A 23,425-nucleotide genomic window follows, 5' to 3' on the forward strand; every position below is an offset into this window, starting at 1 on the left:
CCCCCCCCCCCCCCATTCATTTTAGTTTTAGCAATATTAACTACAAATGAATGCTATGTCCACCCTGTCATGTATCATGTATGTGTCATGAGTCTAAAACAACGACAGGGTGGACATTTTGAGCTTCAATTAGCATATTAGCTTACAACAAACTGTGACTAGCTAAATAGTTAGTCTGGTTGTTGAAGAGAATTTGGTATATTTAAACTTACATATTTTGAAAATACTGTATTCTAATCACTTCTGACATATTTAATGCTGACAGGGTGGACATGTTAAGCTTTGGCAAAGCAAGTAAGCAAAGTCATACAAAGAAAATTTGTCAATTGAAAAGTCACCAACTTACTCAACTCAGCTGTTGAAATTCCCGCCACTGAAGAAACAAAAAAATCTGTTGTCTTGATGTCACTAAAGGGGATGGCCTTTTCTTAAAGAAACCATTCAAGGGACATGGACAAACTATTCGTTTTTATTAAATAAAAATATCGTTTTTATTACCAAATGATCAATACACTCAAATTGAGTAATCTCTTATTTAACAAAATATTAATAGGAGAACAAAAATTTTTAATTTTATGATTTGACAATATTCTACTATCATTCAAACACATAATTAAATATAGCAAAATAACACACGTCCTCTTACACAAAACTAAAAATAAAACCTAGAAAATGTATCTAAAGAGCCAAGTAATGCTTTTGTTATGAATATAAAAACTTAGCCTAATATAACACACCCTTTCATATTCATTTTTATGTTACGTTATCATGGCAAATTAGTTATTTATGTACAGGACACCAAAAGGCACCCTACAGTGATATTGACCCATATATTTAAAAAATGGTATATATTAGCTGGTCTTCCAGCCTGGTCATAGCTGGTTTGCAGGATGGTGTTAGAGGGGTTTTGACCACGTTTCAATTTTTTTTTTTTTTAGCTGGCCATCTTGACTATCTTAGCCAGTCTGGGAGGCCAACTATAACCAGCTACTTTCAACTTAAAACAACTAAGACCAGCCAACCATCTCAGTCTAGTTTTAGCGTTCTCAGCATGGTTAATATAATATTAATATAATAATAACTATTAATAATTCATTCAACAGTTTCATTGCACGAATTTCTGGAATACTTATCTCAGATAGGTCAGTTGCAGCAGCTTATGTGGGTTAAAATATTTAGTATGATACCGCTAAACTGGACGTTTCACCGTTGCCCATGGCAACATACCGGCGGTGGCACCATGAATGCGAGAGAGCTTAAAAAATAAGTAGACATGTTACTTTGTAGCTAAATATGCTAATTATTGATCCAATATTAATAAATATTATAAAATATGTATTAATGATTATTAACAATAGTGTAAGTAGTGCTTTAATATTGTTTTTACAGTGTTCGTTTTGTTCCTAGAAGTAGCCTATTTCAGGTCCAACTGTCCTATTCATTCATTCATTTATCTCAAATAGCCTACACTATTCGTTTATATATGCACGAGCACCACATGGCCATAATAATATTGAGATTTTAAAATAAAAGCACCCCCATCCACATCGAGAATGACAACACATACAGTAAATACTCTCATAAGAAGGAAAATGGCCCAGTTTGGCCCAGGAATCGTTAGTAATCAATAGTGTGAAGCACACGGGGATATATTGAGTCCACTTTGCTCTCAGGCTGCACGCCTCGCTGGCTCGTAACGTGAGACACGGGGGAAACAACAGGGAAATATTTCATCCACACCGACTCCTCTTAAACAAATATTTGAGCTATGCGCTGATGTTTTTCATCCCCAGCAGACGGACCGCTGTAACGATACATTCTTCTCCGCGATTAATTTAATGACGCTTTAATCATGTAACATCAGACTGCCCATTGTGGCCCATGGCACACGCACACCACGGGAGAAGTTTGCCCACAATTTCTGTCGCACGGATGGTTATGTGGATTGTACCTGCTCATAGTGCTCCCTTTGTGCCGCGGTGCATGCTGGGTGCCGTGCAGCACCTGTTCACGGAGAGACACGGAGAGTGAATGCTCGCAGCGCCAGACCCGCTCAGGTCGGGTTTCTCCGGGATCGCACTACGTCTGCGGGCTGATTTCTCTGCCCGAGGTATTGTTCTGTATCGCTGCATCGGAGCCATACGAGAGCGGGCCATGAGGACTTTTCCCAAAAACAGAAGCTGCGAAGTTTACAGCGTCTCTGGTTTGGGAGCCTGGGCCCCCGCCGGTGCACCTGCACAGGTAAGAGACCATCCATCAGCACCGCAGGCACAGACACAGCGACTAGAGCGAATTCAACACTATCATGATGCTTCTGGGCACTTTTGGCGTGTTATTTGGCGTTAGATTTATTCTTACTTATAAAATACGATTGTGTGAGGGAAACATTGTTCAAACGTATGTATGTAGCCTATATCTGTTTTTAGTCTCAAACTTTGATATATTATTCCTGTTTTAAAGTACATTAATTTGTAGCAGATAAATACAGGAATAGTATTAATTAATGTATTTTAATTTGTAGCTGATAAATACGGGGAAATGTTATTTAGTATGATTAAAATAAAACGATTTTTTTTTTCTTTACCACCTCATTTTATACATTTTAAGGACACATTTTATCTTAAAGCAAATAGAAATAAATTTAGAAATACACAAATCATATCTAATTGTAAGTTAGTCACTCACAGTTGGTGCAAATGCTGGTCTATATTCTGTGCAAATCTTTGTGGGTGCAATACAAGTACAAGTTTATTAGTTGTTGTTTTTTAACAAGCTTGCATGGATGTTAAATATACAAAAGAACATGCTGACTCAGATTATATATGAAATTATACTTTTTCAAAATTGCCTTCACATGGTGGTCATATGCATCTATGGTTCCATGAAGAACATTTAACCATTTCTATTGACCCTTTCCATTCTTCAAAAAGTTCTTTATAGTGGAAGTTTCTTTAGATTTTTACAATGTTCTTTACACTAAGACAAAAAATGGTGCACACTAAGAAAAAAAGCTATTCACTGAAAAGTTCTATGGGGAACCAAAATGGTTCTTCAATGGAATCACTGTGAAAACCCCTTTTGGAGTCTTTATTTTTAAGAGTTTCCCATTTCTAATTGGTTAAACTGACGTGTTACAACTCACTTCGTGTTACAACACTCCTCACTCTCTCCCATACAAATTTACAAAAGATATTTTAAGCTCATTTCAGCTGTGTTAATGAATTGAAACCTTTTATTTTGACCATGGGTTGCCTGTGTCTAAACGTTGGTCTTGATAGTCTCATGAATGTGCTTGTCAAAGATGGAGTGCTGACACCGCTGAGAGGGGCCGTGGGAAAGCAGACCCTCAAATTACGCTTTGTGCGACTCCACAGGGGAATCCCACCAGGATATCCTAGTTCCGCGACCCCTTCCTCCTAATGAAAAGATGTTTAGAATGATGCGGCAGGAAGCCAATCAAATACGACACATAGGGTGTTGTAGGGTGACAGAAAGGTTGCGATAGTGATCATGACTAAGAGTAGTAGGCCTATGCTGTCTCAACAAGTGATGTTAAGGCAAAGTTTCTCGACTTGTGTTTAGGAGGACTTTGTGACGAAACCCACCCAGAGGTCAAGCCCATCTAGCATCAAGAGCCCGGCGGGCAAGAGAGCGAATTGCAGGGCATGGAGTAAGTGGGCACTGAGAGCCTCCCCCCTCCTCCCTCTCTCGGCTGCCATTGCACTGACTCTCCATTTTCTTGCATGTAAGTTAAGACCCTGTGCTGTAGAGGAATGCTGAGATTATGATCTGGTATGTTCCAGTATAGCTAGTCAAGCCTCTCATCCTTGGCCGTCCAAGGAGATTCTTCAAGGGGAGCTTGAAAATGTTCCTGTTTTGTTTGATAGGCTACGCATATACACTGAGCTGCTAGATATGTTTTTAAATACATGTGATATATGTGATCCCCCAAAATACAGTGACAACAGTAATATTGTGAAATATTAGTACAAATTAAATTAACTGTTTTTTAGTGAAATATATTTTAAAATGTAATTTATTCCTGTGATGGCAATGTTGAATTTTTAGCAGCCATTCTCCAGTCTTTACTTTAGTGTCACATGATCCTTCAGAAATCATTCTAATATGCTGATTTTGGTGATTTCTTATTACCGTTATCAATGTTGAAAACAGTTGTGCTGCTTAATAGTTTTTGTTGAAACGGTGAATACATTTTTTTTTATGATTCTTTGACAAGCAGAAAGTTAAAAAGAACAGCATTTATTTGAAAAAGAAATATTTTGTAACATTATAAATGTCTTGTCACTTCTGATCAATTTAATGCATTTAATGCACCCTTTCTGAAAAAAAATATTAATATTAATTCTAAAAAAGACTTTACTGACCCCCAAAATATTTGTAGTGTATGTATTATTTTTAGGGCTGTCAAACGATTTACTCACGATTAATCCAAAACAAAAGTTTGTGTTTACATAATATATTTGTGTGTACTGTGTATATTTATGTATATATAAATACACACACATGCATGTTATGCATGTATATATTTAAAAAAATGTTGTATATATTTTCTATGTTGTAATTATATATATATATATATATGCATTTTTTATATATATATACATTTGTGTGTATTTATATATGCATAATAAATATACACAGTACACACACATATATTATGTAAACACAAACTTTTATTTTGGACATGATTAATCATGATTAATTGCGTGACAGCCTATTTTAGTGTTTCACAACTTTTTTTGTGAAATATTTTGCTTGAAAGTATCTGTGTGCTTCTGTCTTTAAAATAAACGGCACTTGATTTGATATTTTATTATATAATCCAACAGTACAGATAATTTTCATCAACATTTAAACTTTTTAAAGCATTTTAAAATGTTTTGTGTTATCTCTGAATGTATCATCTCTTCATATAAGTGTTCCTGTTCCTGCAGCCTCTCCATCGCTCTCAGTGTTCTACCTTGGAGGAAGCATCGAGTTCTCCAACCTCAGTTTCTCTCCAGACCTGGCAGACCCCTCGTCTACACAGTTCCGTCTCCAGTCTCAGGCGCTAAGCCATTATGTAAGCATAAACATACATAACAGTTTCTCTGTGCCGCCCTCGGCAACAAAGCCGGTTTCTCCGTGATCTCTCCGGAATGCGGCCGCTCTCCAGAGACCACTCAAGGGACGATGCTCGGCCCTGGCACTTTCAAACGCAAAATCCGCCAGAGCTGCAGGTCCAGTGGTGCGCTCGTCCCACATTGTCACCCTTTTAAATGTAAAGCAGGCTCTGCTGAGTCTTCGGCCGCTCTGTGGCCCTCTTAAATGTAAAGCCAGCTGTAACCGGAGCCCGGCTTGGTGTGAGGCGGCGCGGTGAGACCGGCTCCCAGAGGATGGCGGCTTTTCAGGGCCGAGGACAAGAACGGTGTTTGTGAGAGGGACAGGGCCCAGGTAGGCTGAGTGAGAGGAAGAGCAGTCCTTCAATAAAAACATTGTCTGTGGCCTTCCTCACACACAATCAGATGCTCTGTACCTCTTTGCTGAGAGGCTGCAGCCAGCAGAGAAAAGAAAGGTAGACCAGGGGACAGAGTAGGCCAGGAGAGAGAGAGAAAGTAAGGATTTAGGGCACCGAAAGAGAGCGCAGGAAAGTCTGGGCCAAAAAAGCCAGTATCATGGGAATGGTTGGCATTTGTGTCTGCATTAGGTGCGAGATTAATAGAGGCCGATGAGGAAGCCGGCCAAGTGTGGCTTCTCATCCGGCGCGATGCTCTAATTAGCCTAAACGTAACCTGTGTCGTGGCTGTAATCCCGTTTAATATCGAGCGAATGCGATTGTGAGAACTGACGGCCTGCAAGTGTGCACTCTTGCTCATAAAACTTGTTCTAAACCAGCCGCCCTGCCCCTTCCATCCAGCGCTTCGGGATGACATTGAGCCCCAGACAATGGCACTTTTGTTGCCCAAAGCTCTTGTTGCTCAAAGCCAATCGCACAAGAACAGTGCTTTTGTGCCAAGGCTGCAGGTCTCGCCTGGACCACTGATGTCTCACCTTCTTCAATGATGTCACGCCTTCCGTAGCTCTGATGTCACTGAGACGTCTCAAAATACTGTTTATACCAGGCGGAAACTTCATGACCTTGGTAGATGTTATCAGTGGTTTGTTTACAGCTTTCAGAAATAGTTTGAGAATGGAAAAAGGGTCCCATTTTATATTAGGTGGCCTTAACTATGATGTACTTACATTTTAATTAATCATTTGATACAATGCACTTATTGTGTACATACATGCTTTTACATTGTAATTATATTTTCAAAAATACCTGCATGTAATTACATCTGTAATTAATTTCTGTAATTACATTTATAGTTACACTGTTGACCCATCCCTTACACTTTAACCCACCCTTAAACCTACCCATACCACCAAACCTGTCCCTAACCTTACCTGTATCCCACCTCAATAGCAGCAAAAGTGTTTTTCAATATAATATGTGACCCTGGACCACAAAACCAGTCTTAAGTCGCTGGGGTATATTTTTAGCAATTGCCAAAAAAACATTGTATGGGTCAAAATTATCGATTTTTCTTTTATACCAAAAATCATTAGGATATTAAGTAAAGATCATGTTCCATGAAGATATTTTGTGCATTTCCTATTGTAAATATATCAAAACTTAATTTTTGATTAGTAATATGCATTGCTAAGAACTTAATTTGGGCAACTTTAAAGGCAATTTTTTCAGTATTTTGATTTTTTTTGCACCCTCAGATTCCAGATCTTCAAATAGTTGTATCGCTGCCAAATATTATCCTATCATAACAAGCCATACATCAATGGAAAGCTTATTTATTCAGCTTTCGGATGATGTATAAATATCAATTTCGAGAAATTGGCCCATATGTGACCCTGACCCAGGTTTTGTGGTCCAGGGTCACATATGAACACAGTAAGTACATTGTACTTATATTTTGATGTAAGTACATAGCAGTTAAGACCACCTAATATAAAATGGGACCAGAAAAGGAATAGCGGCTGATGTTTGTCATGGTAATTTCTTTTATCATCTCTTTACTTCCTTTCGGTTGATGTGCCGTGGATCTAAGTTCTCAGAGTTGTATGATTCTTCACCATGGAGCACGTATTACCAGCACTCAGGAATTATTGCATTTAGGTGAGTCTGTACATGAACACAAATATCACAGTATGTTTATAAACTATATCAAAATGCCTATTTTTATCCATTGCGTTTATGTGCAAGCACACAAAATGGTTTCTGATTGGCTAAAAAGTGCCTACATCTCTATTTTTTATTTATTTATTTATTGCTGTTTTGCACTGACAGTTGTGATTTCTCAGGACATCTGTTCTGTTGCAGTGATATTAGTCAGATAGTAAGGACAGAAACTATTTTTATTATTTTAGTTGTAGTTTTAGTTACCAACAACACTGAAATTGTCTTGCAGTATGTTCAGCACTTTGTCTTATAGTCACAGCTGTTGTTCAAGTAGTACAAGTAGTAAATGTAATGTGTTTTACTTTTCTTAACAGCCAGTCCTGCTCTAATGTGATCACTCGAGGTCGTCTGCTGTACTCAGTGTGCTGGTTTCTCTGTAGTCTGTCAGTGATGGCACAGAATACCAATAGCCTTTATTCTCTGGTCTGGTGCCATTCAATGCTATATGAAATGTACAGAATGCTAAGTGTGTGTTTTTTCTTGTAGCTTTGAATGAAGGTGTTGTTAGGATGACCTGATCAGGCATTATTCCACCTGATCCTGTTTAAAAGTGCACCTAATAAGCTTTCATGTACAAAATTTGGAATCAGTAAGATTCCATATTTTTTTAATAAATTAATACATTTATTAATGTTACAAAAGTTTTCTGTTTCAAATGTGACACTGAAGACTGGAGTAATGGCTGCTGAAAATTCAGCTTTGCATCACAAGAATAAATTAGGCTACATTTTAAAATATATTATATAAACAGTTATTACTATTACTGTTATTAATATTACTGTTTTACTGTATTTTTGCATCTAAATGTAAATAAATGCCTCTTTGGTGAGCATAAGAGACTTCTTTGAAAAACATTTAAAAACACCCCAAACCTTTGAACAGTAGTGTAGGTCTGATGCCTCATTGCAACTGCACAAACTTAGTAGTCATTTACACAGCATCATTATTTGTGGGTTTCTATGTCATGCATTTGGCACCTGTTAATATATGCATTCCCCCACTTGATTTAAATTCAAAGCCTATAAAGCCATCTTGTTAAAAGTCATGTGTCCTGATGACAGTGAAGGAGTGGAAGGTCTTTGTGTGTACTACTGGAGTAAATTCTCTGCTCCTCCCGCTATTGCTGAGGAACTCCGGAGAGTGAACCCATCCCGGTTGCAACGGCGTCTACCTGGAACCAACAAGGTCCTTTTTAGCAGAAACGAGGAACGCTACTACATGGAGAGGGACGAGGACACACTGCGTCTGCTGGGTTAAGAGCATTTCATCCCTCTGTCTTTGTCTTTTGCAAAGTAATGAAAACATCTTAACGTATGTTCCTGTGTCTGCAGGTTTGAATGCAGATAACGGTGGTGATGCCGAGGATGAAGACGATGAAGATTCTGATGACAAAGCGGAAAAAATAAAGAACCCAAACTCTTTACAGAGTGGCAAGTGGCAGTTGGGGCTGCAGGGTACAACCATAATACACTGTAAAGCCTGTTGAGTTTACTCACATGATTTATGAACACTGACTCATTTGAGTTGTCAAACGTTGGTTAAACTAATCTCTTCTGTATCCTCCATGATACATCATGCCATGAGTGAAGAAAAACACAAGTAAACCATGCATAGGTAAGGCAATTCAAATGCAACCATGTCCCATTAATCCTCTGAGTAAACTCTGCATGCAAGTCCTTCCACCAGGCAGGTTTTAAAGTGTACTATCACTATCATACTATCATTCTGTCATGAAAATTCCTCTACAATCATTATTTTGGTTGTATTCTTGATTTATTTACTCATTTTGATCATGTCTTACTCTCATCTGCCTAACAGCCATGTCTTTTGACCTATACGCTAAGTATGGAAACAATCGCACACTCAGTCTTGTCAGTCCGAAGAAGCCGTATTACCAGTGGAGGCTTCGGGTGCCGTCCGGTCACGTCGTGCGACTTGTCATTCTCACACTTCAAGGGGCGACACCAGGAAGCTGCTCTGCCAACAAGCTGTCTGCTTATGATTTCCTACTGCCACTTCAGAACAAGATCATCACCAGGTAAGTGGGACAGCACTTAGAGAAAATCCGTTTTTGTCCATTTACATCTTTCTACGTGTCGGTGTTACTGATTTAATTTAGTGCTGTCAAACAATTAATCGTGATTAATCGCATCCAAAATAAAAGTTTTTGTTTACATAATATATGAGTGTGTACTGTGTATATTTATTATGTATATATAAATACAAACACATACATGTATATATTTAAGAAAAATATGTTATGTTTATACATTAAATATATTTATAGATAATATAAAATATAATAATATAAGTATATAAATGTATATACATGTAAATATTTTCAAAATATATACTAAATGTGTGTGTATTTATATATACATAATAAACAAACACAGTGCACATACATATATTTTGTAAACAAAAACTTTTGTTTTTAATCGCGATTAATCGTTTGACAGCACTAATTTAATTACAATGCTTGGAAAGTTAGTTCACCCAAAAATTAAATCATTTACTGTCAAAGTAAACCCATTTGTGATCTTGGATCACAAAGAAACATATTTTGTAGAATCTCCATACTTTTTTAATGATAGAAACAGAAACTGTCAAGTTCTAAACATGGCAAAAAAGCACCCTAAAAGTGGTGCTAAAAATCTTTTATTATTTTATTTTATTTTATTTTAATAGTTTTCTATTTTAATATATATTAAAATGTAATTTATTTAGGACATTATTGAGGACAAAGCTGATTTTTTTAGTGTCACATTACGCTTCAGAAATCACTTTAATATGTTGATGTGATGTGCAAGAAACATTTATTATGATTATCAAAGTTTAAAACAGTTGATCTGCTTAATACTTTTGTGGAAACCATGATACATTTTTTTCAGGATTCTTTGTTAAGTAGAAAGTTTTAAAGAACAGCATTTATTTGAAATAGAAATATATTTTGTAACAATATAAAATTCTTTAAGATTACTTTTAAACGATTTAATGCGTCCTTGCTAAATAAAAGTATTAATTTCTTGAAAAAAAATCCTACTGACCTCAAACTTTTGATGGAACGGCAGTGTATATTTCAAGTCTTCTGAATTCATGTTTGTTTGTTGTGAGGAATGGACAGAATTTTGCTGAACACCTCTGGTGTAGCTCTCAAATATCATTTAAATTCAAATATGCCGCATCATGACGTTGCACACCAGGTTTGATGTCAGTGGCCAGACATGTGAGCGTGATATATGGCGTGATTTAAATCAAATACAATCACAAATGCATTTTGAGCATACAAATAATATAAACTTATGTTTATATAAACTCTTTACTCAGTGGATAAATGCCGTTTTTTTTTTTTTTTGGACTGTCATTGTCAGAGTAAAGTTGGCTAAACATCAAACAACATCTCTCTTCTTCCCAGATGGTGTGGTCTGCCAATATCAGGAACATCCCCTGTAATGAAACTGACATCTTCTGGAAATGTCATGCTTGTCACATTTTCTTTCAGTCGTCAGAGGCTAGGAGCCATCTTCAAAGCTTATTTCCAAGCTATACCCAAAACCGGTGTGTGAATTAGCAGTCAGCATGAGATGCTATAATTTTAGTCATTATTCTGTTCAGGAATCAGAAATTCTTTGGTTCTGTGTCACTGTTTCTGTAGAGTGTGGTGGTTTCCTCACTGCGTGGAACGGCACGGTGACGTCCCCTTACTACCCCACCTACTACCCTCCAAATGTGGACTGTAACTGGAAAATCAGGGTGAGCTAAGGTTAAAGGCTTTCCCAGGTATCCCATGAGCCTCTTCCCCAGTGCCCTGTGAACCCCATTCAGAGGCCTGGGATGCTCCCTCTTTGAGACGAGGAGCACAGGGTGGCTGCTGCTTTGTGTAAGAGTGCATCCGATGAGAGTCTGGTTTCTCTTTTAGGCTCCGTTGCCGGGATACCTTCTCTCCGTGACCATTGTGATGCTAGACATTCAGGAGTCACCGGCCTCAAGCACCTGCGAAAAAGATTGGCTGGAAATAGGCGGCGTAAAGTGAGTGTCATGTTATTCATATGTTCATGACTAGAAAACAGCTGAGTTATTCTGATGGACGAGATGAGGCCAAATGCAGTAAGTGCATGAGTTCGATTTTCCATACATTCTTTTCAGCCAAGCATAGTTGTCTTATTTAACCCTGTTCTACTTTGCCATTAGACACGTGTAAACCAGGAGAAGTTTATTGTGTGGGTCAGTGCAGACCACACAGCCAGTGTAACACCGCATGTGGTGACAGCAGTGAAGAGAATAACTGTGGTAAGAGTGTCTTTTTTTTATCCTAAAGAAGATTTAATACTTCAGCATGCACAATTTCTCTCTTCCTGCATTCACTGATACTCAGAGATGTCTATTTTCATTGCTACAGACGTGTGGAGAGAGTTTGTGGTAAGACCTGACTATGTTTCAGTGTGTTTGTGTGTGTGCATGTATTCACCTACAGTATATGTGCGGTCACATTAAAGAAAATTTACGTGCAAAAACAAGTATAAAGCACTCACACATAAGTCACTTTCAAATTAAGCAGCTTTCTGTTGCTCAGTGAGGCAAAGTTGCTTGACTAACTTGAACATGAGCGAAATCTGCATGGGAAACCTTTAACTCAAAACTCCCATTTGCGGATTCCTTTTGAAATGACTATTTTGCTTGCGAAATTTCACCAAGCAACGGTAATTGTGACCAACAACTTATACATTTGTCAAACTCATTTCTTTTTGGGTTCAATTTGCCCACTTTTTAGGAGGTAAATGCTACCATATGTGCCCAAACAAAATCTGCCTCCCCAAAGCCTCAGTGTGTGATGGGATTGTGGACTGCAAAGACCGCAGTGATGAACTCAACTGCACAAGAGCATGTGAGTAAAACCAACTTTACCTACAATTCTGCTCTATTTTGTCATCATTCCTTGCTTACTGGACCAAAAATGCATTTGGACAATCAAGCCACATGGATTTCAGTACGAACACATTCATAACAAACGCAAATGGCACAATCAGAAAGAAATCTGTGTGAAATCTTTTTTATGATCATATGTCCTCTAGTTCTTTAATTTACCGGTAAACAGTGATGCTGAATATTCTGTCTCTCTGATCATTGCAGTTTCTAAAGGATGCTCTCCTTCCTCCTTCAAATGTGCCAGTGGAAAGTGCTTGAGTAAGATCAATCCGGAGTGTGACGGCATTAAAGACTGCAAAGATGGTTCAGATGAGTTGCGCTGTAGTGAGCATTCTCATAGAATTACATATTCACATCAAATGTATTATTATAGGCAAGTTTCTTTGCTTGCATAACAAATCCTACAAATGCCATGCTGTGCATGTAGGTTGTGGCACGAGGCCCAGGAAGAGGGCAAAGATTGTGGGTGGAAAGGATGCCCAGGCAAGCTCATGGCCATGGCAGGTCAGCCTTCAGATGGAGCGCTATGGTCATGTGTGCGGGGCATCTCTGGTGGCCAGCCGCTGGCTTGTCTCTGCAGCGCACTGCTTTCAGGACTCAGATGCAATCAAGTGAGGTTTTATTCAGGCACATGCACTACTGTTCAAAAGTTTGGGGTCAGTATTCATTTTTGGATACTTAATAGGATACTTTGGATACAGGCTATTTAAGTGACTAGGACTCCGAAATATGTGACACTCCAGGTATAAGGTGTTTGTTTATGTTTTGGCAGGTATTCTGATGCGCGATCATGGAGGGCCTACATGGGCATGCGAGTAATGAACTCGGTCAGCAACGCAGCGGCCACCAGACAAATCCGTCGCATCGTCTTGCATTCGCAATACGACCAATTCACCTCCGACTATGACATCGCCCTTCTAGAACTAAGCGCCCCTGTCTTTTTCAATGAGTTGGTACAGCCCGTCTGCGTTCCTGCCTCCTCTCACGCCTTCACCTCCGGAACCAGCTGCTTTGTCACTGGATGGGGGGTTCTGTCAGAAGAAGGTATGGCACATTGTAGAAACTCATTCAGAACAAACAATTACTTCTTGTTGAGCTGAAGCAAGACAACGTTAGCAACACTGTCTTGAAACACATGATTCATACGATGACTAAAGGTGAGAAAAACGCATTCTAAAGAAATCATCTTTGACCACACCCACTGAAAAATCCCCCAGGATCCCCATCGAAACGGCAAAGTCATTAGATATTTCCATGGTTCACAGAAGCGGAAGTCATCATAGTTGGGTAAACAGAAACTACAAGAAATATATTTATATATTTTTTTTGTTTTAATTTCCCCAATAGCAAAAGAAGAATCTATGATAGCATTTCTATAACCTTGCAAAAGAGGAACAAATATATTGTGAGAGAAATATGTCAAATTTGCCATCACTCCTTCAGCCGCTATTGGAAACACTAATGCAGCAGGGTTAACTGGTTTTATTAAATTTAATGCCATGGTTATATAACACAAAGATAGTGTTATAGATGTACTTTAAATAAAAGAAAAAGAAAAGAAAATATACTTATTTTTTTGTAAATATCAAATTAAAATTTGTCATTTTTTGCTAGATTTATGATACGAATTTCATTGGTACTTATATTTGCTATGGAGATCTTATTTCAAAATGATTTTAAAACGCATGCCTGACTAATAAGAAATGAATTTATTTTTATATTTGAAATATTTTTATGTCCGTAAATTTTAACGAGCAGAAGGGTTTTAGACAAATAAGTCGGATTAAACAAGTAAAATCGGTTGCAAACACCATTTCATGTCATTACATGCATTGTTTCCATCTAAAAACTTCTGATTTCAGGTGAATTGGCCACATTGTTGCAAGAGGCCACCGTTAACATCATCAGTCACAACACTTGTAATAAAATGTATGACGATGCGGTCACTCCCAGAATGCTTTGCGCCGGAAACATTCAGGGAGGAGTGGATGCTTGTCAGGTTAGTGCGTGCTTTTGTGTTCACTGCTTGTCAATGTTCACCGTTCATATATTCACATCTGTGTTCACACAGGGAGACTCTGGGGGACCTTTAGTGTGTCTGGAACGTGGCCGGAGGTGGTTTCTAGCAGGCATTGTGAGCTGGGGTGAGGGCTGTGCCCGACAGAACCGGCCTGGAGTTTACACACGTGTCATAAAGTTCACAGACTGGATTCACCAGCAGACGAAAGGCCAGGTGTGACTAACACATGCACACATATATTTACACCAGAGAACGGGTGATTGGCCCACACTCAGTTGCATGTGATCGAGGTGCACCGGCCCAGCTCTCATGGTGCCCAGACACACAGCAAACATCAACACCTCTGCATCGGAAGCAATTTCCCATCAATTCCTGTTGCTCAGCATTTGAAACCTCTACCCATGGTCTGCCAGCAGCTCCACTCCCCTCTTTATGCCCCAAACTCATAAGAACCACCTACAAACCAACTGTATTCTATAAAGCCTTGACAGTGGACTACTAGTGTCGAGATTGAGGAGATTATTTGCAGTGGAAAGAGTTCTCTTGGTAAGATTTGTGTTATTTGCATACAGTGGCTAAATATTAGCTTTCATTCATTTATTCATGTTAATGGAATCATTTAGATTTTTTTTCATTGTTTAAGAATGATATAAACATGGTCCTTTTCAAATATGTCCAACTGTGAAACTGATTGCATGTCAGAAATGATGACCAACATAAATTTTAATCATTATTGTTACTGTTTTGTATGTTTTTGTAGGGTTTTTGTTATCACAAAGATTATTGGCTTCTCCCTTATTGGGAGAGAGCAGCGGCAGCCCCTAAGACTCTCTCTACTGGTCGTGATTTGACATTACATCTTACTCAGTACTTCTTTAGTTATGCACACATTAGGATCTGTATACCTGAAAAACCAGATGTAAATGTCAAAACGGAGCAAATGTTGATACTTTATATTAGATATATGAAAAATAGAATTATATTAAAAAGAGGTGCTACATTACTTCCACTCTGTGATCTGTTTTTATATTGCATGTTTCAATGAAGTGTAATCATGCCTGAGTGTTTCTTACTGGTTTCTTTCTTATTTAATGTGAATATAATCATGGTTAATGCATATAATATATTTTTAGAGGTATGAAAACACAAATGAGTCAGTTGTTTCTCCTAGACAGCAATAAGATTAAATGTTCAAATTGTTTTTTTTTCTCTCTCTCTCTCATTAGCTTTTTCTTTTGAGAAGAATATTGAATTAATCTCACCTGCCCCTGAGATTTTCAAGTGATCTTGACAAAGTCTCAAACTGGGCTCAAATTTTTAATTTGAATTAAAATGAGAGATTCCAGTATGATCTCAAATGTTTCTCATCAAATCTTCCAAGACCAACTATCTGAGCTTAATTGACTTTTTTGTATGACAACAATTGTCTCATTTGTGTCCATTTTTATTTCACCTGAGGAATTTTAGGAGAAACATCTGAGACAAAGTTGATACTTAAAAGAAATAAAATGGAGGATATAACGGAAAGAGTGGTATCTTAGAGCAAGTGTCCTTGGTGTTATTTTATATTAATTACTCTTCTGTTCGTTTGTATTAACTTCCTATATTATGCATTGTTAATGTGCAAGCAGCATAACCAACATTTCGTTTTTTCCTCACTCCTAGTCTCTCTGAAAGTTGTTTACCCTCATGGATTTACTCTCCTCTTTTAAGTCAAGTCAAGTCAAGTCACCTTTATTTATATAGCGCTTTTAACAATACAGATTGTGTCAAAGCAACTGAACAGCATTAATTAGGAAAATAGTGTGTCAATAATGCAAAATGACAATAGTAAACACAAATTTTTCAGTTAAAGACAGTTCATCATTGAATTCAGTGATGTCAACATCCAGCTCAGTTTAAATAGTATCTTTGCAATCAAGTCAACGGTATCGCTGGAAATGAAGTGTCCCCAACTAAGCAAGCCAGAGGCGACAGCGGCAAGGAAACAAAACTCCATCGGTGACAGAATGGAGAAAAAACCTTGGGAGAAACCAGGCTCAGTCGGGGGGCCAGTTCTCCTCTGAGAATAAGGATGGCAAGGGTGGGATAACTTCAGACAGCATTGGATTTACAGCAATAAGCTTGTTTATTCATGATTTTATTGATGAAGTGGAGGAGAGACACAGGAGCGGTGCTGTACATCGAGCCCTTGTAGGTCACGTCAGTCGCGCGGGATGGGTGTGTCGATGAGCGTCACGGAAGCTCCGGTGGCAGTGGGAAATGAATAAATCCCAGCCCGCGGTCATAATGGGCAAGAGTTTAACTGGAATTCATGCGTGGTCCTCCTGTTTCAAGAGTTCATATACTCCGGACGATACTGAAGTTGATTGTAGTCCATGTGAAAGCAGGGTTTGAGGAGTTTTGGCGTTGAAAGGTGAATTGATTCTCTGGAGTATTGGATCTGCAGTGTTTCTTCATAGGTGTTCATATCCAAGCAAAGGACCTCAAGCAAGACCAAGAGAATGTTCGATATATTATTTGTGATGATATTTGGATTGTCGGGGCGTGTTCTGACTAAAGGTAAGTATAATGGACTTTACTTTTATCATAGAATATCAGTTTTCATTCTTATTCATATTAAACATCTAAGCCATACATTCATTTTTCAAATACGCACGGTTTCATACTCTATCAGTGCTAAAGGATGAAATAACATTTTGGGAATGCTTGAGGATGAGTGTGGCATTCCTTATTCACAGCGCATCCTTTGCATTTCATAATGAGGAGACTTCCATTCACTTTGGATAAACACTAACTTGTTAGCATTTTTTTTTGTGTGTATTCATGCCCAGTTGGTAATAATGCGTGCTGCAAAAACGCAAAATTACGCGCTAAACGAACGTAAATTACGCGCTGAATCAGATGTGCTACAATTTGTTTTTCCAAGAGTATGGCAAGCCTATTTAACATTTACATTTATAATTTAAAAGAACTAGTATTGTTTGTTACTAGTAGCATTTACGTTTTTATTAATAGAACTGAATCCAACTAGACTATCTATACAATTAGTCACAATTGTCCAAACGACTTGTCTGAAAATAATAGTTGACATCTGAAACTCATATCCCCATAAAATTTGATTGCAAAAAAATTACACTTTGTTACAGAAAAAAAACAGTAGTTTACTTGTAACTATTTTGAGTGGGAATGCTATAATCTAATGATCTGGCAATAATATTTAATGAACTAGTGAAATGGAAAAGAATCAGAATGAGTAATACAAATGCATATAAAAATTCACAACAGACAAAATAATTTATGTGGACACTAGAGAAAACACATATACAATCATAGAGATACAATATTGTACAAATATAATTGCTTATTAATAATATAATAAATACTAATATAAAACACATTAGTTTTAAGAAATAAATGCTAAATCGGCCTGCCATAGCAGGACAAGTTGTTTTGATAGTAGAGACCTCTCTGCACTTACTTGGCATCCGTCTTTAATGTTTGGCCCCGGTTGAATCAGAGAGGGCGTTATTTCCTGAGCCTGATGACTTTGTGAAATGAAAGTTCTAATATAAATGACTTCGGGGTCATGACCACCGTGAGGCAGGAACCAGCGCTGATCAGGGTGTTATAGCTAAAACAGACCCAAGGGGAGGAAGCAAGGGGTGAAGCGATGTACTGTCCGCACTGCGTGATTATTAGTGCTTTATTGGTCAACAATTCACCACTCACATCACAGGATAGAAAAATGAAATTGATTAATGGCCAAACGTGTTTTAAGCATATGTCCCATCTGCGTGGTCAAAAGCATAGTTATACCGGAAAAATTATTTTGTAAAATTAATCAGGATATTGGATTTTAGAAAGATTCCTTAAAAAAAAAGTGCTACAAACAAAATGCACTAATAAAACAATTTCAAATTAACAAAAATAATTCACTATTTAAAAAAAAAAAAAGTAATGTAAAGAAAAAAAAGTAATAAAGAAATGTAGTAATGCAAATTAAATAATTATAATAATAATTGCATTTCCGTTTAGCTTATTCTTGTTCAAATTAAAGTTCTAGTTTGCAGCACCTTAAGAGTTCAGCAAAGAACCTTCTTATCAAGAAACGTTTTCCTTTTATAGTTCTTGAATCGGCTTTATTATTCTTTGTGATCAATAAAGTTAAGCACTTAAAGTTAAGCAAAGAATAAAATTCCTTTGTAGAACTTAAAAATGTTTTCTTTACTTACCTTTAACCATTTAGAATAGCACGCACAAGACTCATTTTTTAATAATCTATTTAAATAACGAAAATTTCCAGTAGCCTATAGTTTCCCAGTGGGTGCTGTTTTAGCTAGCTACTAATAATTTTACGAATCAGTCTTTATAGATATTGATGCATTTTTTTTCTTGTGATATTTAAGTTGTCACACAAGTAAAGACTAAAGTAAAGAATTAAATTAATAAACACAAAAATGACATAAATGCGTAGTGTTGATAAAGTCGTTTCCGACAAATGTATAACTCAAATTAAAATAATTTTTAAGTGCATGCAACATCCATTCAGTGTTTTTATATTCTACATTTGTATTAAGCCCTTGTTCGTGTAACTGACCTTTCCTACGTGCTTCGCTGTTTAAACTTCAGCCTTATTTGCTCTGGTTCATTAGCGTTTATTCAAATATGACGTGTAAGGTTTGTTGAATTTGGCAGGTTTTTGTGCCGAGTGCCGTCATTAGTGGCAGGCGCTCTTGTTGAGGGTTTCTGAAACGGAACCTCAGCGTGTGGACCGGCTGATAACGAGCCTGTTTGAATCCCATGCGGGACTCACTGTGGGAAAAAGTGCTTGACTCCTACTTCCTTTTTTCATTGGTCTAACTACAATGCAATTTTAATGTATAGCCTAGACGGCACATGGCCTGCGCATAGCGTGTGAATAATGGAAAGGAAATTATGCTGGTAGTTAAAAAAATAAGGGGGAAAAAAAGCAATAAACAATGGTGAGAGCTGTTCGTGTTGTAGCTATAGACACGTCTGCATGGAGACGAGATGTTTAAAATCATATTGAATTATGTGCCACCTTAACCCACAGTTAAGTGTTTTTTTTTCTAAACGACAAAAAGAGATGAAAGCTGGAGTATGCGAACACTATTTTTGATTTAGTGTATTTGTGCTTCTGCATATTAAATAGGCTATTAATGTCACAGCATAACGCGGATATGGTAAATCATTTTTATAGGCCTGTTATTCAGTACAAAATACTAAGTCGTTACGTTCGATTTATGTTCCATTGGGCGTGCTGTCTTATTAATCAGATGAATACAATTAAATTTATGCATGAATTTGTGTACATATATTACAAGAAGATAACAAGAAAATATCTATATGCAAAGTTGAAAAATACGTTATTATAATTATCCTATACTAATAGATACAGACTTGTATGTCACAAACTAAAGAAGTAAAATGATTTCGATGGTATTTTGAACAGTCTACAGCTGACATTTTACGTTTATTTTATTTATGTACTTATTTACCAACAGTAAAAAAATGACAATCTAAAAGAATTGGATGTATTTAGTTTTTATCATCATTATTATTATTAATATTATTATTAAAAATGTTTTTAAACACCACATTAATGTGATGTTTTCTGATGATTTTAATTAAATGAATCTCCTTTATTTAATCTATAAACATTGCCTTGTAAAGATCGTCAAGTATCTCTGAACAATACTCAATTGACCTTCAATAACAACCGTGAAAAAGTTGTGCTGTGCTCAGAAGCACCTAAAATATAACTCTTATCAGTATTAACAGGAACTGTGGGTATGTTTCTATAGCTTTAGATGGCATAATCCTATTTTATGTAAGTTCTACATGGACTCTTATCACCTAAATGTGGTCAATGTCACTCTGTAATCAATGTCACTCAATGTCAATGTCAATGTCACTCAGTGTCACTCTGTAAAGCTTTACAGTATCTTATTCAGCAACCTCTAACGTGCCTTTCTGTTTTCTATCTGAAAGATACAGACACAAAAGGGAGGTTCAGTTCTCCAGTGTTGGATGTTACTGAAAAGCAGCTTATTATAGAGAGAAATCAGACACTTCAGCTAAACTGCAGGTGAGTGATTTGTCATGGTTAAAGGAGGAGGAAGTGGTTAAAAGTGGATCATGAAGTTTTGGATGAATGGCTTTATGATTAACAGAGGTGATACAGATTTTGGTCAGGAGGAATGTAGAATGTAGAAGTTTGGAGTGAGAGATTGTAAAATGCAAGCATTAAAGATGAAAATTGAGTGGGGTCAAAATCTTAAGAGCACACTGAAGATCTGGGATACGTAATTTGAGTTAAACCGAACGCTTTGGACATTTAAATGACTAAAATATTTCAAAAGGTATTGGTCAATCAAATTTGACCATTACCTCCTTTGTACAAAAGGTCAAAAGTTCACATGCACAAGAGTCTCTCAAATCATCCTGGAGAACTTGATCATCAGATTGTATGCATTTTATGCAAATGCATTTTTATGCATTCGATGCTGTCATTAAAGCAAAACTAAATACAAAATAAACAAAAAAACTAAAACAAATCATAAGTCAACCATAAATCATGTTGACTGATCTGGCCTCACATTCTATGCTAGTAAAGTTTAGTAAAATGCTAAATAGAAGCATTTTCATAAGTGGTCCCAAACTTTTGGGCTCCATTATATGTTGATTACTGAGATGGTGACATGATGTACTTGGAGCATTAGGTATAAAGTTCCTTGTATAATCCAAACTTGATGTTTCAGGGGACGGTGGGAGCTCCATTGGGTTTTGCCATCAGGCATCCCGAAAGTCTACCACGGCACCCAGATAGAAGAGACTCGATGTGGGAAGAAAAATAACCAGTACTGCAGCCGCCTGACGCTCAGTCCTGCTTTAGCTCAACACACTGGCTCTTACCGCTGCAGGTACCGCCAGAAGCAGCGCAAACAGGCCTCTGTGTACATCTACATCACAGGTAAGACGCTTCAGGTGAATGCTGGAACCCTTGAACCCTCTCTTTCCAGTGTTGTGACAAATTGGGTATTTCCTTGAAATCATGTCTCCATCAGGTCTTCAACTATCATTTAATAGGTATACCAAGTAAACACAAAGGATATTAATTTAAAGATGTATTTTTTTTGGCATTTTTGCCTTTGTTGTGATATAAAGTATCATTGAGGGTGTCAATGACTGTCTTCTGGACATCTGTCAAGTCAGGAGTCTTCCCCATGATTGTTTTGCCTACTGACCCAGACTGAGAGACCATTTAAAGGCTCAGGAAACCTTTGCAGGTGTTTTGAGGTAATTAGCTGATTAGGGTATGACACCATGACTTTCCAATATTGAACTTTTTCACAATATTCTAATTTTCTGAGACACTGAATTTTGGGTTTTCATTATCTGTAAGCCATAATCATCAAAATTTCAAGAAATAAATGCTTGAAATATTTCACTCTTATGTGTAATGAATCTATATAATATATGGGTTTCACTTTCTGAAATGAGTGACAAAAAATATTGACCTTTTTCATGATATTCCAATTTTTTGAGATGTACCTGTATATAACTGCTTACTATATAGTGCATAATAAAACAAACTGAAGATATTCTAATTTCTTTAAGTTGATAAACGGTTAATTAATAATACATTACATTTACATTTATCTGATGCTTTTATCCAAAGCAAAAGAAGAATAAAGGCAATTCTTCTAGGAGTCAACACTATTTTTAATATAAAATGTCAGGTTTATTTGACAACTAATTTAGGAAGCAAACTAGAGAAGACAAAATAATAAACAATAATAATAAATGAATAATTGAACATCATTATACGTTCTCCTTGTAACTGAAATATTTGGAAATTTAACACTTAATTTAACACGTTTTTACATTAAAGGCTGGACATGAATACATGTAGGGTAAGTGCAAATGCATGGTGTACAAGCTAAGATATCAGGCTAATCTGTATGCTATGCTAGTATCTTAGCTAACTAAAGGCCTATTAACATCAACGACGGTAACTATAATGATAAAGTTAATTATAAAGTTTTAATTATCATTCTAATTCTATAACGGTAATGACATAGAAACAATGTTGTTGGAATCACTTTCAAAATGTTTTTTGTTCCAGCTGTTGAACGATAAAAACACTGGCAGCCAATCAAAATTTACTCGACTTTAAAAAGCTTGAGCATTTAAAGCAGAACGTTAAAACAGAACATTATCGTCTATTGATGTTGACACTATTGAAGGTACCTTCAATACCACGACTGAGGTGCACTTGAGCAAGGCACCGAACCCCCAACTGCTCCCCGGGCGCCGCAGGAAAAAATGGCTGCCCACTGCTCCGGGTGTGTGTGTGTGTTCACTGCTGTGTGTGTGCACTTTGGATGGGATAAATGCAGAGCACTAATTCCTAGTATGGGTCACCATACTTGGCCAAATGTCACTTCACTCACTCACTATAGTTACGTTGTAGTTAGCATTATAGTCATCGTTGTTGGTGTGAACGGGCCTTAAATCAAACTTTAAACAACATAACGTGATCTTGTAGGAATTGTAATGAGGCGCTAAAGAGAGTACCCATTAAATGCTGGGATCAGTTGAGGTCCTAGCGAAGACCCGATTTCCAGGGAGGACCCAATTTGTCACGACACTGGCCTCCGTTTAATAGCTTGGCCATCTCACTGACATTTCTGTTGCTTAAGGCTAAACAGGAAGCCTCAGGAAGCAAATAATACCTAAACACTATTTTTCTCTCGAGGCAACACATCCGACTAAGTGAGCGTCTGGCACAGATTCACACTGCCATTTTTTGTTTTTGCACACCGTAGGCTGTCCTCTCTCACTTTTGACTAAATTTAAACGATAACTTTCATTTATGTGCTACCTCGAGGGCACAAAAATAGCCCCAGCTGTTGAAAGGCTCAGCTCTTGGGCAGCCTTTCCCAGGGTACCCGGCCTTATCTATCTCCCTCAGCCCGGCCGTCCGTATCCTGTGCTGCTCTGGGGGGAGGGACAACTTGGAGACGAGGATAGAGGATGCGATGTCTCCTTGTGTATGTTTGTTGGGATGCGTGTCTGTACATGGGAGTGGGCATCTTAAGGGCATGCCGGGGCAGAAGAGACTGGGATCCTCCCTGGTCAGGCATTAAGGAAGGCTAAGAGGTGCCCCAGGTCACTAGGTGCGGCCCCCGGTTAGCCAACAAGGCCCCTGAGGA

General features: G+C 37.5%; 2 protein-coding genes across 4 annotated transcripts in view; both read left to right on the forward strand.

Annotated features, from left to right (window-relative positions):
- Positions 1 to 1,965: 1,965 nt before the first annotated feature.
- LOC107654181 (suppressor of tumorigenicity 14 protein-like) lies at positions 1,966 to 15,172 on the forward strand. Its single transcript, XM_016441153.1, has 19 exons — positions 1,966 to 2,241; positions 3,583 to 3,745; positions 4,956 to 5,083; positions 7,107 to 7,174; positions 8,299 to 8,489; positions 8,569 to 8,691; positions 9,056 to 9,275; positions 10,653 to 10,795; positions 10,893 to 10,990; positions 11,157 to 11,266; positions 11,301 to 11,344; positions 11,429 to 11,527; positions 12,009 to 12,122; positions 12,368 to 12,487; positions 12,591 to 12,774; positions 12,936 to 13,207; positions 14,026 to 14,162; positions 14,235 to 14,729; positions 14,944 to 15,172. The coding sequence occupies exons 1-18, from the start codon at positions 2,032 to 2,034 to the stop codon at positions 14,400 to 14,402; spliced, it is 2,592 nt and encodes an 863-aa protein (XP_016296639.1). The 5' UTR covers positions 1,966 to 2,031; the 3' UTR covers positions 14,403 to 14,729; positions 14,944 to 15,172.
- A 1,324-nt stretch (positions 15,173 to 16,496) lies between these two features.
- LOC107654201 (vascular endothelial growth factor receptor 1-like) overlaps positions 16,497 to 23,425 on the forward strand; it is a 35,378-nt gene continuing 28,449 nt past the window's right edge. For all 3 annotated transcript variants that reach the window (XM_016441171.1, XM_016441172.1, XM_016441173.1), the window contains exons 1-3: positions 16,497 to 16,745; positions 20,199 to 20,295; positions 20,969 to 21,180. In XM_016441171.1, coding sequence (XP_016296657.1) covers positions 16,688 to 16,745; positions 20,199 to 20,295; positions 20,969 to 21,180 — 367 coding nt within the window. In that variant the 5' untranslated portion in view covers positions 16,497 to 16,687. The remainder of the gene's footprint in view (positions 16,746 to 20,198; positions 20,296 to 20,968; positions 21,181 to 23,425) is intronic.

Source organism: Sinocyclocheilus anshuiensis, unplaced genomic scaffold (genome assembly GCF_001515605.1).
Source record: "Sinocyclocheilus anshuiensis isolate Anshui unplaced genomic scaffold, SAMN03320099.WGS_v1.1 scaffold655, whole genome shotgun sequence".
NCBI classification, from domain to species: domain Eukaryota; kingdom Metazoa; phylum Chordata; class Actinopteri; order Cypriniformes; family Cyprinidae; genus Sinocyclocheilus; species Sinocyclocheilus anshuiensis.